The sequence below is a fragment of the Sardina pilchardus genome, chromosome 2 (assembly GCF_963854185.1).
Source record: "Sardina pilchardus chromosome 2, fSarPil1.1, whole genome shotgun sequence".
In the NCBI taxonomy this organism is placed as follows: domain Eukaryota; kingdom Metazoa; phylum Chordata; class Actinopteri; order Clupeiformes; family Clupeidae; genus Sardina; species Sardina pilchardus.
In genome coordinates, this window is record NC_084995.1 from 2,034,253 (window position 1) to 2,052,954 (window position 18,702).

At 41.4% G+C, this 18,702-nt stretch overlaps 2 protein-coding genes across 2 annotated transcripts; both read left to right on the forward strand.

Annotated features, from left to right (window-relative positions):
- The first annotated feature begins 1,062 nt into the window (after nt 1-1,062).
- cryz (crystallin, zeta (quinone reductase)) lies at nt 1,063-6,611 on the forward strand. Its single transcript, XM_062516102.1, has 8 exons — nt 1,063-1,429; nt 2,182-2,334; nt 3,151-3,314; nt 4,323-4,374; nt 4,477-4,626; nt 4,877-4,978; nt 5,076-5,171; nt 6,235-6,611. Exons 1-8 carry the CDS (start codon nt 1,319-1,321, stop codon nt 6,394-6,396), a joined length of 990 nt encoding a protein of 329 aa, XP_062372086.1. The 5' UTR covers nt 1,063-1,318; the 3' UTR covers nt 6,397-6,611.
- Nucleotides 6,612-14,317: 7,706 nt separating this feature from the next.
- LOC134059666 (crystallin J1C-like) lies at nt 14,318-17,707 on the forward strand. Its single transcript, XM_062516113.1, has 10 exons — nt 14,318-14,474; nt 15,089-15,155; nt 15,485-15,661; nt 16,015-16,113; nt 16,293-16,385; nt 16,526-16,682; nt 16,778-16,893; nt 16,995-17,072; nt 17,161-17,300; nt 17,425-17,707. The coding sequence occupies exons 2-10, from the start codon at nt 15,089-15,091 to the stop codon at nt 17,524-17,526; spliced, it is 1,029 nt and encodes a 342-aa protein (XP_062372097.1). The 5' UTR covers nt 14,318-14,474; the 3' UTR covers nt 17,527-17,707.
- The last annotated feature ends 995 nt before the right edge of the window (nt 17,708-18,702 follow it).

The window sequence follows — 18,702 nt, forward strand, 5'->3', positions numbered from 1 at the left end:
TAATGGAGGTGCTGCATGTTGTCTTCATGCCAGTACTAGACCTGGAGAGGAGTGATGGCCGTCCAGCACAAACCCTCTCCAGCTGCAGCTCTCTCAGGAGGATCCTCCGTAAGCACAAGAGGAAGAGGGGTGGGAAGACCTCTGCATGAATGATACCTCTGACCTGCTTCTTCAACCTGGAAATTGGATCAATCATTTTAAAACTGTAAGAGAAGTCTTGGATGAGCTATTATTCTTAATTCAATATGCCCTCTTATGTGTCATTACGCAAAAGCCTTTTTAAAATAAGATATGTGTTGTTGCAGAAGCTTGTTTGAATGTGATTTCATGGTTTCAACCTATAGCCATACATTTGACTACAAGCATTTTGGGAAACGTTTCAAAGATCATGGTGCAGAAAATGTTTCAGATGTCTGAGGATGTATTGTGACTGATTTTGGTAATACCTACAATTTCAAAAATGCAAAATTAAAAAGGGAACCAATTTATGTTTTATGCTAAATGCAGTTGGCATATGTTCCAGTGCTCATGTCATGACACACATGAAATGGTAAATTATCACATCTGAGAAAAGTAGGTAGGTCCTATTGGTTATTGATGCCCCATCATCAGCTAATAAATGCAACATTGTGATTCTAGACCGATAGATATGCTGCTTGTGCATACACCTTAGGTTATACATATCATGTAGCCTATTGAGAACTGATATAGTTGTTGTACTCTACTTGCATCACAGCTTTCCCATAGATTTCCACATTATCCAGTAAATGTCATTTTAATAAACATTTCACTACTCTCTCTCCCTGTGTTACGATTCATACATCTGCCACTGGCATGCACTCAGAATGATGAATGATTACCTCCATGGCGCATGGCATGGCATGGCATGTGTATCACTGATTAGAGTAGAAGATACCTGTTTCAATACCTTCAAAAAAAACGTAATGGTTTAAGAGTAGGCCTGTGGCCATTTTTGACAGGTTGTTTGTAGTCTAGCCTGCCCTGTCTGTCAAAGACATCATTTCCCAGCTGCCCTAGTCTCTATTTCAACAGGAAGTAAACTATCCAACGAGAGTGACTATACGCGAGTGTCTTTAGCTAAAGCTAAAATAAGAACAGGTGAAGCTATTTGTAAAATATATCATTATATGGAATTATAACTTTGGGACTTTAATAGATTAGTCAAAAGTCTACGTTGCATACGTAATAGCCTACTGCCGCTGCGTCAGGGTCACTTGGAGAGTCCAAGTAGAATCCACGTGAAATTGGCAGTGAAACCTTTTTGACTTCGTTTGCAATATATTTTTTGTACTTAAACATGACAGCAGTGAAGCTAATGCGAGCCATTCGAGTTGCTGAGTTTGGTGGGCCATCTGTTTTGAAATTTTGTTCTGATATACCCGCACCACCATCTCCTGGACAGAAACAGGTAACAGGTCAAACTACTGTAGGAAAACATGCATCTTACTATGGACTCTGTGCAGCTTATTTGAAGTCAGCAAACCAATTTCCTTTTCGTTGATATCGCTGTCAACAAGCAACGAAGGAGTGCTTCGGTTGTAGGTACTACAACGTGTGTTCACCGAAAATCCTCCCGTCCTTATTTTGTGCAAAGGCTGACGTTTTTACGAAAAAGCTGAAAGCTAGTCGCTCGTTTACGGGCAGAGTTCCACACAGCAGTGCGTCTTAGGACATGAAGACTTCGGCTATATTTCTTACTTTTTGGTATACCTAAAGCACTCATCGTCAAGTGCTTGTTGACAGCTATTTATTTGATTAGTTTGCAACGTGTGGGCCTATGAGTTGCTTTTCTAACCTAGTTAGAAAATGTATGTCAGTAAAGTGTAGTGATGTTGACATTGCGTCCTCAAATTTGACAGGCAGGCTTAAACTCTATTGTTGAAGTTGGGCTCCAGTCAGCTGCTGCATTTGTTTACCTCATTTCAGTCACACCGGTCAATCTTTTAACATCTGAGTACACCTGTTCTACATTAAGAATGCAGAGCTGCATGGAAAATCAATAACCATTCCAGACATTTTCCTTGTGCATGTATTTTTAAGGCACAGCTGATCAACAATCATTTTTTCAACAATCATTATTCTTGACATTGAACTGTTATGGCCTGTGACTGCATGCCCAGTGAGATGAAAACACAGCCCCAAATAAACTGTTTCTTTCAGGTATTAATTCGGGTGTATGCCTGTGGCGTGAACCCAGTAGAAACTTACATTCGGTCTGGATCCTATGCACGAAAGCCAGCACTTCCTTATACCCCTGGATCAGATGTTTCTGGAGTTATTGAGGCTGTTGGGGATGGAGTTCGGTTTCTTCAGGTACATATGGCTACAGTGTAGTGTTTCTTCCTCTTACGTTATAACTGAGTCATCCATTCTCATGAGAATATTTTTCGTTTTCAATTTGAAGTGTCCAGCTGTAGTGGAAATAGTGTAGTAGTAGCATGATGATGATGATGATGATGGTGACGAGGATCATGATGATGATCATAATAATAATGTAAAGAATACCTAAAAATGTAGCATGACAAAAATGTCCAGGTTTTAGGCGCTCTCTGTATTCTACACATGCTTATTCATTTGTGTCAGTAACTAAGGAAAATGACCATTGGTGTCCATTTACCATCAGTGATTTCCCCCCACTGATTTGACACCTGGTGGTCTGTCGCCCCAACGTTAAATTGAAATACAGTTGCTATTTTTGAGTGTAGACACTTTTACCAGATAAACATAAGCCTCAAGCATTTGCACATAATAATTAATTAATCTAACTTGATTTTGGTATTCCATGTTAGAGCAATATTGTTAATATTTGACCAAATGAGTAAGAGAGCCAACAGTGAGTAGTAAGAGAGCCAACATTGAGTAGAAAGACAACCATCTCAGACATTTCCATTTTCCAACTCAAGACTCCTGTGGAGGCGGTTTAGTGATATAAGTCTTGAGTTTGAGTGCATGCCAGCAGGGTTATAGCTGGTGTCCCACTGAATCCCAGAACATTAGTGCTCTTGTGATGGATAAGGATGGACAAGATGAGAAGTGGCATAGCATGTTTATATGAGATTCATATTTCTATATTCATATCACATAGTTAGTAATGATTTATTTCTCTGCCATGTCCACAACTCTTTGTAGACAGGTGACCGTGTCTTTGCCACAGCAACTGAAACTGGAGGCTATGCTGAGTATGCCGTAGCATCTGAAGATGTGGTCCATCCACTCCCTGACTCGTTAGATTTCTGCCAGGGGGCAGCCATTGGAGTCCCTTATTTCACTGCTTATCGTGCCCTCTTTCACAAGTAAGGCACAAGTAGTTTAAGCATGTTGAACCCTGTGGTCCAGTCTGTGTTGATCAAATGAAAGAAAAGGATGTAGGGATGAATGGTGAAAGTGCTGTGGTGATTTCTCCAAAACTAAGGTCACAATGTCAAACTAAGCAATAAGCCCCCAGAGGCCATACTGTATATTCCAGTGACTCTAAAACAGCGTTGCTCAGTGCTCACTGGAACCTACGGCTTTGTGGGGCTTATTGCTTCTCTAACATTGTTGCTACACATACCTGGCAAGTTTTCATAAAAGAAAGGCACAGCAATTAGAATGTTAATGATTTATTTATAGATAATCCGCCAATAAATAGATTTATTTGTCGAAGAATGACTGCCAAGCTACGTCACATTTTCTTTAGTTTATTTAAGTGATACATTTTTCGAACAAGCCTCCATTGACAGAGAAATACCAGTGCAGGAAGGGAAGAGTGCAAGTCACGTTTTGGAAGGAAAAAGAGGACAACAAAGTACTGCATCAAACACTACGTTCAATTAAAAATCCAAGCAAGTCATCATCAAAGGATGAAAAGGGATTTTTCTGTTGTTGTTGTTGTTGTTTGTTTGACTTTAAACAATACTGGCAGACTATATACAGCTCTGAAAAGAGTTAAGAGACCACTATGCATTTTTCTGATGTCGTGTTATGGTTCCCGAGTGCCATCCAAATGAGTTGACAGTCATATTCAAAATGAAGAGACCATTGCAAATTTGAGTGTGACCATCAACTCATTCGAATGTCTCTCACTCTCTTAAAAAATCCAGAGATGTAGATTTAGTGTGCCATCATTACTGTCAGACATGATACTATTTTTTTTAAACAAATTATTGTTTATGTTTGCTAGAGGTACTTTAAGTGTGTGTTGTTATTGGCTTGATGATCCAAAACAATTGTCTATCTCTCTTCCTGCATGGGAGTAGACCGTGGTTATTTGTTGTCAGTCACAGCATGTGTTTTTAAAACGCTGTACTTCACTCCAACAGGGCTCATGCTAAAGCTGGGGAGACTGTTCTAATCCATGGAGCCAGTGGTGGAGTAAGAATGACTTGGATTGTTGTGCTTGTGTTATTGTGCATGTGCAATTCTGTCATTTGGAGAAAGGGATGTGTCTTGATCCTTGTGGTATTACTTTTTCAGGTGGGCATAGCTGCTTGTCAGCTGGCGCGTGCCTTTGGGCTGAAGGTTCTTGGTACAGCTGGGACTGCAGAGGGCATGGAACTGGTGCTGAAGAATGGGGCCCATCAAGCCTTTAATCACAGAGAAAAAGACTATGTCTCCAAAATAAAGGTTTGGGGTTAACTACATGATGTTCTGAGTCAGATGATGAGAACATTCATGAAAGGAACAAAGTCGAAGTCTCTTTGCACAAAGTCTGTTCATTCTGTTTGTTTAGTCGTTTGCTGACCTTTGGTGCACAGGTCATCATCATGAATAGTGTGTTTCATTTCAAACTAATGAAACAATCTAATATGCATAAAAGGCAAAAGTTATATCAAATATAATGTAAACATTAATACTTTCACCTTTTATGTTTTAGGAAGCCACCAATGGGCAGGGTGTAAATGTGATTGTAGAGATGCTGTCTAATGTCAATCTTGGCAATGATCTACAGATGTTGTCCTATGGTGGTCGAGTTACTGTGAGTGACTGCCCTTCTTTCAACTCGTATTTGTGCTTTTGACAAGCTGATATAAACTGGGCACTAGTACATGTGGTTCATCCTAGAATGTTTGCAGATTGTTGGCTGTAGGGGTCCTATTGAGATCAACCCCCGAGATACCATGATCAAAGAATCCAGTATCATTGGAGTGGCATTATTCTTTGCAACTCGGGTAAGATGCCTCTTACTTGTCTTGTCATAAAAACAATGAAATTGCTTACCATCAAATTGAATGATTCATGTCATGGTGTTACCCCTGGATGTTGAAATGCCTAGGGATATATGGTTGCGTAACTAGTTACCTTAAAGAGGAATTATGCAGGATTGGCGATTTCATCTCTGGTTTCGGTTTCGTTTTTGCTCGTTTTATGCTTGCATATTTCTCTGCAGAGCTTACCCGACAGCTTTAGCGTGTATATTTATACATATATAGGCTATATATAAATATATAAATTGCAAGCGTGGTTCTTCTTGTTCCTTACGTGTCTCTGACTTCCAGATGTAAACTGAAGACGATCGCTTATCAGAAAGTTGCAAGGTTGCAATAGCGGATAGGGACACTGGGGGCGGGAGGAAATATTACTGTTTTCGATGAAACTGGTCAGTCAAGCAAAACAACGATCTCTGAGCGATTTTATGACTATGAAAAAGTTGCATAGGGTCTCTTTAAAGCAAAGGATAGAAGTAAACACTAACAAGGAAGTAAATGATTGAGATTAATGGGTTATTCAAAATTCAAACCGACAATAACAAAACCTAAAGTACGAAGAAATGAACAAACACATAAACATATAAACACACAACCACCCCACTGGAGTAGTTTTGCGAGTAATTGCAGTGACATGAATTGTGTCTGCGACACACTCTGGCAATGAGTAATGATGCACATTACTTTTGTCCCTTGCATCGCACACAAAACACACAAGACACAGCTGACTGGAACACACTGGGGGCTGGGGCCTTAACATATGGTTATGGTTACGCTTATGGTTTAGTTACTACTGAACTACCATAAAAACCAGACTAAAAGAGACATTCAAATGGCTTATTCAGTGTGTCAAGTGGCGAGAGCTGTCTGTGAGCCAGGCTCTCTCCACATACACCTTCAGGACCCCTCTGATCTGTGGGGTTGCTAGGAGGCCTCCCTCCTCAGCTTTGCCCACAAACGGTAACACAAGCACTCAGCCCTGTAAACGCTCACATATGCTGTGTGTGTTTTGCTCCCACCACTCCAGGAGGAGACAGCCGAATGCGCCGCTGCTCTTTTCGCGGGGATGGAGGCGGGCTGGCTCAGGCCTGTTGTTGGGACTAAGTACCCTCTTGAGAAAGCAGCTCAGGCCCATGAGGACATCATCAACAGCCCTGGTGCGGCAGGGAAAATGGTCCTTACCATGTGACCGCAGAAAATTACACAAAATGTCACTTTTTCTGTGATTTTAATGACATATTAGAGCATTACAGTTTCATGATTACACAATGTAGCTCTTTAAGCAGTAATTTGCACTTTAAATGAAATGATACCTACAGTAAGAGGTATAGCCTACAGTAGATTATCACTTGTGATGTTTTCAGGATTATAATGACATTTGCTGCAATAAATATTTTTCTCTAGTTTTTTGTGAGTGTTCTAATTATAAAGATTTGGTTCAATGACATGTAACATCAGTAGTGTTATGAGAATACTTTTCTGTAAAACAATGGAAAGTACAGACTACTAACAGAGGAGTTGCACATCCTCTTTGACTGATTAAAGACCTGATAGTCTGTGGCATCCTGAATCAACTGAAATGCTCTCTACACAAGCAGGTAGGCCAGCTAGCAATGAATTGCAATAGTCCGGTTTGGAAAGGACCATGGCCTGCACAAGAAGTTGTGTGTCGTATTGTGTCAAATGAGGTCTGATCTATGTTTTAAATAGATGGCAGTGGTTAGGTGATGTGTCTATTAAACAACTGTATTATGGTAAGCAGGAATGAATTACTGCACGGCCCTACTGGGCCCAGGCCCAGGAGCCCAAGGGTCAGGGTGGTGGTAGCATAGAGGTGAAGGAGCTGTCTTAGCATGCAGTAGACTGGACATTTGCGGGTTCAGTACACCAGTGTGCCCTTGAGCAAGGCACTTAACCCAAACTTGCTCTGGTGTCAATGTAGTGCCTTGTCATAGTTGACATGTGTAAATCACTTTCAATGAAAAGTGTCTGCTAAAATGTATGACGGCTGTCATCAGACCTTTACTGAAAAAACCCACACTGGATCCAGAAGTTCTCTCCAACTACAGGCCCATCTCCAATCTTCCATTCCTGTCAAAGGTTCTGGAAAAAACAGTTGCAGCACAACTTTTTGATCTCCTCAAACACAACAACCTGTTTGAAAAGTTTCAGCCTGGTTTCCGTCCTGGCCATAGCACAGAAACAGCCCTGGTTAGGGTCACCAACGACCTCCTGATGACAGCAGATACTGGTTCGCCATCTCTGCTCATCCTTCTGGACCTAACAGCTGCTTTTGATACAGTAGACCACAACATCCTCCTCCATCGCCTGCAGTACACCATTGGACTCTCAGACAATGCCTACAACTGGTTCAATTCTTACCTGACTGGCAGAACCGAGCACGTCGCCCTGGGCAGGGCAAAATCACATACCCACAATGTCACCTGTGGTGTCCCTCAGGATTCTGTGCTGGGCCCCACCCTCTTCACCAACTACATGCTCCCCCTGGGCAATATCATTAGCAGCCACGGAATAACTTTCCACTGTTATGCTGATGACACACAGCTCTACCTCAGGACAACCACCACTTCATCTGCTCCCCTGCCAACATCCACACTGACCATGTTTGGAGGAGATAGAGGCTTGGATGAAGCTCAACTTCCTTCAATTGAACAGTTCTAAAACAGAAGCAATTCTAGTTGGCTCATCACATCAGCTCCGCTCTTCCACCATCACAAATATCACCTTCTCTGGACAAAACATCTCCTTGTCAACATCTGTCACCAACTTGGGTGTTAAAATGGACCCACAGCTCACTTTTGACACCCAAATCAAACATCTCTGCAAGACATCATTCTACCACCTCAAGAACATCGCCAAACTCCATCCAACTCTCACCCTGGGCGATGCAGAGAAGCTCATCCACGCCTTTGCCTCCTCCAGGCTGGACTATTGCACTCCTCATTGGGATCTCTGGCAAGAGCATCCAGAGACTTCAATACATCCAGAACAGTGCTGCCAGGATCCTGATGAGGGTGCGCAAGCATGAACATATCATTCCCATTCTGAAAAGTCTTCACTGACTCCCGGTTCATTTCAGAATAGCATATAAGATCTCACTCCTCACCCGTGCATATATGGACATGCTCCCCTCTACCTACAGGAACTCCTCACCCCCCAGACCTCCTCACGCCCCCTGCGGTCAACAAACATTAACACCCTCCAAATCCCCAGAACCAAGCTCCACAGGATGGGTGATAGAGCTTTCTCTGCTGCTGCTCCCAGGCTGTGGAACGCCCTCCCTGACCACCTGAGGGCCCCACAGACATTGAAAACGTAAAAAAAAAACCCATTGAAAACCATCTTTTTTAAAAAGCTTTTTGTTAAATGTATTTTGTTGTATTTTGTGTGTGTGTGTGTGTGTGTGTGTGTGTGTGTGTGTGTGTGTGTGTGTGTGTGTGTGTTGTATGTGTGTGTTTGTGTGTCTGTGTGTGTGTATATATATATACACACACACACATTTATGTGTATGTATATATACTATATATATATGTAATCTATTTTAAATTGCATTATTATTATGTCTTTATCTGTTTTTCATTTGCATTATATTTTTGTAGCACTTTGAGATTGTCCATAATATAAAGTGCAATACAAATAGAATGTATTATTATTATAATTAAATGTAAGTCTCCTAACTTTCTGAGGTGGGGGTTCCTTTCCATGCCTGTGCCCAGGGTCCCAGTGGCTCATAATCCGCCCATGATGGTAAGAGGGAACAAGTAGAGGGACTTCTGTGAGGCACTAGTACTAACCCATCTCAAATGTCCTAATGCTCAACTGAGCATGCTCACTACAAATGTAACTGTATACTCTGACCCCTTTTGTGACCAACCTCCTCCATTGTGAAGATCAGAACTCACTTGTGGAATAGCAGCAACAGAACATACTCTTAAAATAGTCTGTTTTAGAGCCTGGGAGTCTGTAGCCTGTGTGAGTCATCATTAGGGGTGAGTGTTTGTGTTCATCTGTCTGTCTGTAGAATTAACATAGGCCTACATATTACACTGACTCACTCAGACCTACACACAAGCAACAAGTCTCCAACGAGTCTTTGCACAAAAGGTTTTTTAAATGCTTCATTTAATTCATTCTTTATTCTTTACAGCCCTGTCTGTACATGATTGTGATTGTTACATTTCTAAATATGTCAGTGACGTCAGATGATATTTCCCTGATATAGGCCTATTGATTTTACGACTTTGAATTCCAACCTGAACTGCCTCATTTAACATCTTCCGCTATCCTTCTGAAGGGGAACTGCTGCTGAACAGTTTCTGTGTTAGTGACGACCCATCAGTTGAAATAAGATACTTATGTCTGTTATCCAAGATCAGTTCATCAGTCACTGAATCCTTTAGCAGCTGTTGTCACCTGGAAACAACACTCCAGCACACAAGAGAATTTCCTACAAAAAATAATCTTCATTTAATTGCTAGTGTGTAGTCATGTGATGTCTAATCACTACAAAGTGAGTGCTGGGTCTTGCTCCGTCTAGTGAACTGCTCTCATCAGGCTGATGTTACCCCTTGGAACACCGTCTGGCACTGCTGCCCCTAATACACACAACAACAACTTTCATTTAGTTCCCTTGTCTTAGTTTCCCTTAGCCTTAGGGGCGTCTAGATTTAAGTTTCCCTGCTACTTGAATGAATGTAAAAGCACACATCTGTCATTCCCAGAAACAGGCTAGCAATATTATTCAGTGTGGGGGTTCAGTAGACAGATGACGAGTATCACTGACAGCAGATAATTTTACAAATGTGCAGCACATTGAAAGCACAAAGTCTGTGTCTAATTTTTCAACTCATTGATGTATCTTTATAGGGACAAATGCCAGGAGAACATGACACTTGAGGGCCATCGACCACGATGGAAGAACCAGCAGAGTTCCTCAACCTGTTTAGTAGCACACAATGATGAGTAAGGTTGTCGCGCATATTTTTAGGAATATTTTTAATCTGTAGTTTTAAAACTAACCTGGAAAATGTATGTATTCTTTCAGGAATATTAGTTTTGTTAATTTTGCTGGCAGAGACATACAGCCAAGCATCAACGTCATGCCCTGCTTCCTGTATAGTCTGCTCAGAAGATGTCGTCATATGCCAGAAGCTGTCTACTATTTTTGGTACGTAATGTCAGAATGGGTCCAAACTGGACATTCAACAACTTTTCCTAGTGCCAGCAATGCAAGTATCTTCGGAGGCAGGTTAATGGCGTAGTATTTTTCATAGCATGTTACTTTGAAGTTGCATTTAAGTCAGTAATGTGTAACCAACAATGTGCCCCCTATTTCCAGGTGTTCCTAATACTATTCGGGCCTTGATGTTGACAGATGGTTGGATTGACCTTGTGGACTACACCATGCTGTCTAATACAAGCAATATATCTGTGCTGGGGCTAAGCAACAATGCAATTACCACAATTAATGAGAATGCCTTTCAGAATCTCATTGGACTAAAAACGTTATTACTTGACCATAACAATATATCCAGCCAGACCTTGAACAGCTCAAGCCTCTCTTGGCTTTCTAAACTGGAAACCCTGCTATTGGGCAATAATGCTCTTCTGGAGATAAATGGTTATTGGTTTAAGAACAGCAGAAAGCTGAGGATCCTTCGGCTGGAGGGTAACCTGCTCTCCACGCTGAATTCCAGAACCTTCTCCATGTCTGATCTAAGCAGCCTTGAGACACTTGACCTCTCAGAGAACTTCATCACACACGTGGGACAAGACAGTTTTAGAAATCTACCACAACTACGAATGCTGGACTTATCTCGCAATAGGCTAGGGAATGTCCCAGATGCTTTCTCATATCTGCCCTGGCTCTCTGAGCTTAATCTAGATTTAAACAGATGGAGGTGTAGCTGTGATCTGCGTGAACTGGCCTCTTTCCTTAATAGCTACATCCAGACCCCAGATAAAGTACTGCATAATGGGCAAAACATGATGTGTGTCAGCACTGACAATCCAGCAGTGAAGACTGTGCTTGAGCTGACCGATGCCAACTGTGTCCCACCAAAAATAAATATTACAGAGAATGTAGAAACTAGACGCGAGATCACTGCCCAGCAGTACTCAAGAGACATAGCACTGGCATCAATCCTGTTCTTCACTGGTGAGTTAAGTTTACCTGTGAAACCTGTTCTTATTGAATAATGAAGTCGACTAATAGATTATGATGAATTAAAACTGCTAGGTAGGATTACCTCTTCAATTAAATAAATGAAATAATAATTGTTCAGTCCACTTTTCACCTTCACCAGAATAGTGAACTGTACCTTTAACAGCCTGTGTTTCTTGAGCCCATGTTTTCTGTAACACCCTCTTGGTTTATTGATTCTAGGTGGAGTCTTGGTCACTCTGGCAGTCTGGTGTATTGTTCATCATAAATGGGTAATGAGGAAGGGTTCAAGGCCTTCGCAGAAGGGTAGTGAGATTGATGACCTGAAGCGCTCTTCCCAGGGGTCTGTTAAGTGGAACGTCACTGAGGACAAAGAGGCCTTGTCAGAGATGCACAACACTAACCGCCTGTGTGCTAACTGTGCAAAGCACAAGCATCGGCCAGTCTGGGAGAAAGAGCCACTTGCATTACCCAACAGGGTCAATACGATGGAACCGCATTTCACCTGTCAGTCCTGCAGGTCAGCTGCCCTCATTCCAAGTATGGGACATGGAGAGAGTAATCACAGTAGTGAGACAATCCTGCACCTTGAGGGAAGCCAGACTGCAACTGCTCATAAATGGCCTTTTACTGATGAGAGGTTGCTACGCACTCAATCAATGCTTAGAGGTAAATAGGTATACATGTCTTCAGACACTTTTGGAAGATTTGAATATGTCTAATGTTCTTATGTGATATTTCCTCTTTAGATTTACTCCTACATGGACAGATGCAGAAGCCACCGCTTGGTCGAAATGGACAAGTTCAAAACTCTGACATTCTGTACCATGGAAACCCACGACAAGATGCATCAATAACACGAGATGGACATCCAACCATCAGCTGTGTGCACTGTCATAGAGCATTTGAACACAAGCAACAAGCCACAACAACATGGAACAAAAGTAATAGTGTGGAGAAATTCAGAGCGATGTTACAAAAACAGACTTCAAATTATAATCAGTCAGGTTTGCCAAGACAAGCCAAAGAACATGGAGGGAAACCAAGCCTTCACAGAAATGTTACCTTTGATCTAACAGAGTCTGCTATGCATACCATTGATATGCACAAAGTAAAGTATTGTGGGAAAAGTCCTAAATATTACCAAAAGTTAAGCCTCAGTCAAGTCTCAGCCAAATCTATGAAAGCAAATGAATTTGAAAGATATTATTCAGGACGTGCATGTAAAACCCATACCAAAAGGTCACTGAAGGTCAAACTAAACCTTAACCCTCTCAAGAAAGGTAAGGTGCATCCTAACTCCTTAAGCCCTAGACATAACAAAGATAATCCCAAGAATATAAAAAAGGTGTACAAACAGAAACTAAGAGCCAAAGTGACAAGGAACAAAGATGATGTAGAACAGCAAAGCCATAACATGTCCAAGAAAGGGCACAAATCCAAAAGTCCAAAAACATCTTCAAAAAAGAGCTCTCAACTGAATTTAGATGGTGGACAGAAAACTGACATAGAGGGCACTGTTTGTAACCCTGAGAGTAAAAATCCAGATAATTTGCAGCGGCCAGACCCTGCCCCCCATGTTGAAGACCCAAATGAAGCACTCTCAGAAAATACTACAACTCTTATCCAGCAGGGAGTTTCCCTAGACCAAAGAGATCTGAAAACCAATGGAACCAGTCATGAAACGCTAAATATGGATGCTGATCTTCTGCTTGCTAAAGGAATAGCTACAGGTAAGAATGGATCCAGCACCCCATTCATCAGTCAATCTGACCCAAGTAGCTCATACCAGCTGTCAATACATCAGCCTCATGCAGGTAGTGTGACATTGAATGAAGATATTCATCCCACTGGCGAAATCCTAAGCCCAGGGATATCAACAGCTCCAGCTGTGGTTCAGGAATACCTGTATTCTCCAGAGGGCTCACCAAAGAGAAAGATAAGGCTGATTATGCCAGAGAAAACCACTAACAGACCAACATCTGCTCTTGATAAGAAAATTCGATAGCATTTGTTGATTAACATGAACAATCCAGGTTACAGATGGTGTTAAATAGGTGTTGTGTTAGTGTTGAAAGATCGGACTAATTATGACGGGTGTCTCCTTGGGGTGTTGATCAGAATACAGAGTCAATGGAATTAAAACCACAGCTTTACTTGGAGTATTGGAGAATTTAAGTCAATAGTGTTTTTTGTAGGCCTATTGCAAATTTTCTGAAATTGTAAATGTAATGAATATGTGAAGTCATTATCTACAGGCTATTATAAACCCAAAATTCTACCCCAAATGCAATGCTATTTATATTTTCTAATTCTGGGGTGGTAGGCTACCCTATCAAAAATCACTGTGAGATTTATTAAATGGCATTATATGCACCTGTAGTGGATATTTCAAATGTCATTGTTATAGCCTTTTTTTTTTTTTTTTTTTTTTAATTAAAGTCTGATTTAAACTTAAGATGATAGTGTACATTCATTTGCTTTCAACTACCTTAATTCATTGACGTTGAACATGTTTTTTTGTAAAAAAAAAACAATATGACCATGAATTGATGACGTATTGGTTGCTGACTAGACAGCCATGCAAGTCTTGAACAGCACAGTTTGGCATCAGCCTCTTTTTCTTGATCTGTAGTTCACTAAATTCACATGCAAAAATATTAACATTAGCATACATCAGGGGGACTCACATCTCAATTTGGCTCCGATCTGTCTGTTCAAGGGAATGGCTGGTTGTTTAGCGAGTTATGCATTGCCTAATTATATAGCCTATAATAAATATTAAATAATCATTTTCAAATTCATATTTTTTGACGTTGCCAAACTAAATACCTATTGGAAGGTAGACACATCTTTATGAAACTGGAATTTTAAATAGACCCTAGACCTAATAAGTGCCCGCCTACATACGGATCATGTGATGTTGTTATCCAATGAAGTGAAATTGCAGTCGGGAAGCGCTTTCATAACTCGCGGAAACTCTTTGTGCTTTAACAGCTTACATTTTTGTGTGTTACGGATCGAACTGTCATCGTAGGCACAGATTTGAAGGGATAGCCTTGGCTTACCTTGGACTACACAAGGTAAGTTGGTAGGCTAGGTTATCCTTCGTCCATCAATGTTCGTAGCTAAAATCGACAGCAATCAGTTTCGATATGCATTGACCCATGTCATGCATGCCCTTTAGATTTTCATCTCCAGTGAAAGGACTTCTGCAACTTAGCTCAGCTGTTATGCTGTTACAATATCTTTCCACTCAGTAAGTCTGTTAGCCTATTTCCGTAGGCTATTTGTAGGCAGACCAGACTGACTATAATAGTACACCAACCTACCAAATTGACTATGATATTGTTGTGTAAGCCTAATCATATCGTGTGTGATGTAATATTAGGCCTGCCTGACCGGTTCTTTAGGGGCCATTATGCTAAAGCATGCTCTGGCAAAATAAACTGTTCTGCGCAAGATCATGGCAACCATACGCTGTAGAACTGGGTAGTGTCCTCTGAACACGGTTAGCTCAACATTTTTATGAACACACTCAGCTGGAGAATATCCTGCCTGAAGGTGGCAATCCTTCTCCTTCAAAGCAGAGTGCTCAGGTTATATCATTGTGCTACAGTCCGCACTCATGTAGGGGACCACAGATGATAAGTAAATTAACCATTTTGTATCCATCTTCTCTGGCTTTATTCGGCAGATGGCCTTGGCTCTGACCGACAGAGTCGTTGGGGCAATCATAGGGTCCGCTGTTGCAGATGCAGCAGGTAAGCATGTGAACACCTGGTCAGGTGCAATGAGTAGTTGATATTTGTTGACAGAGAATGAAAATGTATCAACATCAACAAGGTAGCCCATTTTGCACAGGGAACAAAAGTATCTCAAGTATGAGAGTCTGCTACATGCATGATGGGGGTCTTGTCCCCACCGGGTACTGGTACTAGGCTATAAGCATGACTCTGTATGCTGGGTCAGCCCTTCATGAGTCATGCAGGAGTCACAGAACAGACAGATAACAGTTTAAAGGATAGTGGGCTCACAATACCACTATCAAATATATTATGCAAGTATCTTAATGCTGTGATTTCTTTGCCAGCACAACCCCTACATTGGGTGTATGACCAGCAGAAGCTCAGTAGCCTTTTGTCCCAAGATGGTCCCCCAGAATTCCGCCCTGTGTCTGCAAATCCCTTCTACACAAGGGCAACTGGCAATCAAAGTTGCTATGGGGATCAAGCTTATGTTCTCCTTGAATCGTTGTCAGAGTGCAAAGGTAATGTATGTTTTCATTTTGTGGAGGTTTCTATTCATTACAGTTCCTACACCCCAGCAGTTTTCATGACCACTAAAACTTACTGCACACTCTATTTTACTTCTACCGCCTTACTGTTAAAGGTCAAAGAGATTTTATTTCCTCAGGGCTGTGTTTGTATTACAGTTGGGGTTTCTTTTAGATACAGCTTTTTAAGCTAGTGAATGGCTAAAAATCTATGAAATGACAAACTGTTGCACACAGTTGTGTATAGGCATGTAGGTTGGCAAAGACATTTAAAATGTTTGTAAACAGTGTAACTAGCATAGTTGCATGTTATATAGGCCTACTAAACTTTCTGATCACTCTTAAAGGTTTGAACACTGATGATCTGAAGCAGCGCACATACAAGTTCTTTGGGCCAGGATCAGAGTATGACACCCCTGTCAATGACCCATACAGAGAAAAAGGAGGTAAATCATTTCTCTGAATCATTTCCTTTTCATTAGTTCAATTAGCAATTAGCAATTAGCAATTCATTAGTGACTTGGAAGCTCCTTTCTTTGTAAATGTTTCTTTGCATAATGGTGTGTAGATACAATCTTGATAATCTGGATAACCAATTGCTCTGTGTGCTACTGACCCTTTAAAGGTCCAAGGCCACAGCTGCCCATTGAAGGACCATGGAGGCATGCAAGTATTAAAGGTTTCATTAAGAATGTGGATGCTGGAAAAGAGAACACAGGTGATTCATGATGTTCTGTGCTGTTTCCTTATCTGTAATGGAACTATCCCTCCTATAGATTCCAGTACTGGATCAGTATGAGCAATCTGGTGTGCATGCACCGAAATTAAGAGTACAGTATTTGATTTTCTGTCTTTTAGGCTGTGAGGAAGACAACCAGATTGATGGAATTGCAAGGCTTGCCCCCATTGTAGCTCTGTATGCTGGGAAACCAGACATGCTGGAAAAAGTAGAGGATGCAGTCCGCGTGACCCAGAACAATGATCTGTGTGTGGCAGAGACACTCGCAGCAGCCAGGTGTGTATGTCATGCAGATGTGTGTATGTAATGCTTCTGATCTGTATGTTATTCATGCAGAACAGACCACTGAGAATATCTTAATCACATCTCAGGCTCTTGGAGCATTTCATCTTGAAGGGTGCAGACCCCGCTGCCTTTGATGCTGTGATTGCACAGCTTAATGACCCCAAGCGTAAGAACTCCCAGGAGCTGGATAAAGCTGTAGCTGGTATGTGAAGCTCTCCGTGTTTCTTCTTTAAATCTTTCATCACTCAGTCATGCATGAGAGAGAGAGAGTTGAAGTTTTAAAAAGGTTTGTTGGATTCATAGGACACCTCTATCAAGTGAAAGAAAACCTTTCTAAGACACCGAAGGAGTTGATTCCCACTGTTTTCACAAGTGCCTGAGGTATGGATCATGTTTATCTCCTAAAAGTGACCAATATATAGTGTTCTAGTGCACTGCTGCCACTTCACCTTGTGTTTCATGTGTTCAGGTTTGCCTGGTGCATTCCAAGCAGCTCTGCATGGGGTCCTGACAGCCACAAGTTTTGAACAGGCTGTGAGAGAGACCATGAGCTGCGGGGGGTGCACCTGTAGCAGGAGCTCCTTCATTGGGGCTTGTATTGGAGCTCAGGTATGTCCTGGGAAGAAATTCAATCTTATGTTCTATCTAAAAAATGTGTTTGTAATGGCCCATTACTAATGGGTACTAAATGCTTGAGTCACATGGGTGGTGAACTGCTCTTTTCTTTTTTTAGGTTGGACCTGAAGGGATCCCAGATGCATGGAAGAGCAAGACACTTCGATACAACTCCTTGATTGAACATGCAAAGAAGATTGCTGAACTCCACCAGGCATAAATGTGCCATTCTTTTATATGTGTGGATTTAACTGAGATGCTATAGTAAGGGAATGTTGAGGCTTTACAGAACACTTAATGAAAGTTCCAGCTCAAATATTTGAAAGGTTGGAACTTGATGCCTTGTGTGATGTGAAGTCAAGACATGCCCAATTACTTTCATTAAATCAATTTGGATTATTCTTGAGTTATCACTCTTTTGTTTTGTAAATGGTTCAGGATAATCTCAAAATAGACATGCACAACCTTGCTGGGAAAAATATCACAGGTAATTAGATGGTCTCTGCAACTGTCCACTTGTTCGTTTTGTGCACTGGTTTATAAAATCCCATAGTTAGGTTCAGGTTTTGTGGCAGCCGTGGCCTACTGGTAAAGGCTTCCGGCTTGTAACCGAAAGTGTTTGAGCACTGCTCTCCCACGCCCACGCCCACATCCACGGCTGAAGTCCCCTTGAGCAAAAGGCACCTAACCCTTCACTGCTCCCAGAGCCCCGCCATAGCAGGCAGCTCACTGCTCCGGGTTAGTATGTGCTTCACTTCATTGTGTGCTGTGTGTGTTCCACTAATTCACGGATTGGGATAAATGCAGAGACCATATTTCCCCCAGGAGATCAAAGAGTAGGCTATATACTAACTATTATGGGTTTTAAAATATGTCTAGTGAAAACATAAAAACTAGCAAGGGTTGCTAGTTCACTTCCATGATTGTGTGCTACGTGTTGCAGTGTCATGTGAATGTGCATTTGATGTCAAATGTCAGAAATACAGATTTTTTTTTAAAAAAAAAAAGGTTGCCAATTTTTTACAAAAATTGCACTGGACAGCAACACCTAACCCAACCCTGATTTTCCCCGCCCACTGGATAGCGTTTGACTTAAACTTAAAATTATGGCGAAACCAACACGTTCTTCTTTTTGCGTCCCGCACTGGCACTGTGAGGTTGAACTGTAATAGAGATCAGTCAACAAAACAAACAGCGCTGTCTGTGGTCCTGAAAAGCAGCACCATCTAGTTATTTTGTAGCCTAGCCTAGAGTGGAAAAAGGTTTGGAAATATAAGCCTAAACTAAAACGTGACTTTGATTGTATCGAATTATGGTGGGCTAAATTGTGAAAGCTAATCGTATGTTTTAAAAAAAACGATTTAAATAAGGATCTACTCATATAACGATCCGGTAT

What these genes read in the sequence shown, in the direction of transcription:
- cryz (XM_062516102.1), top strand. Translation starts at nt 1,319, where the DNA reads ATGACAGCAGTGAAGCTAATGCGAGCCATTCGAGTTGCTGAGTTTGGT. An exon ending in ATGGAGTTCGGTTTCTTCAG is followed by an intron (nt 2,335 to 3,150) that starts GTACATATGGCT and finishes AACTCTTTGTAG; the next exon opens with ACAGGTGACCGTGTCTTTGC. An exon ending in TCCATGGAGCCAGTGGTGGA is followed by an intron (nt 4,375 to 4,476) that starts GTAAGAATGACT and finishes TTACTTTTTCAG; the next exon opens with GTGGGCATAGCTGCTTGTCA.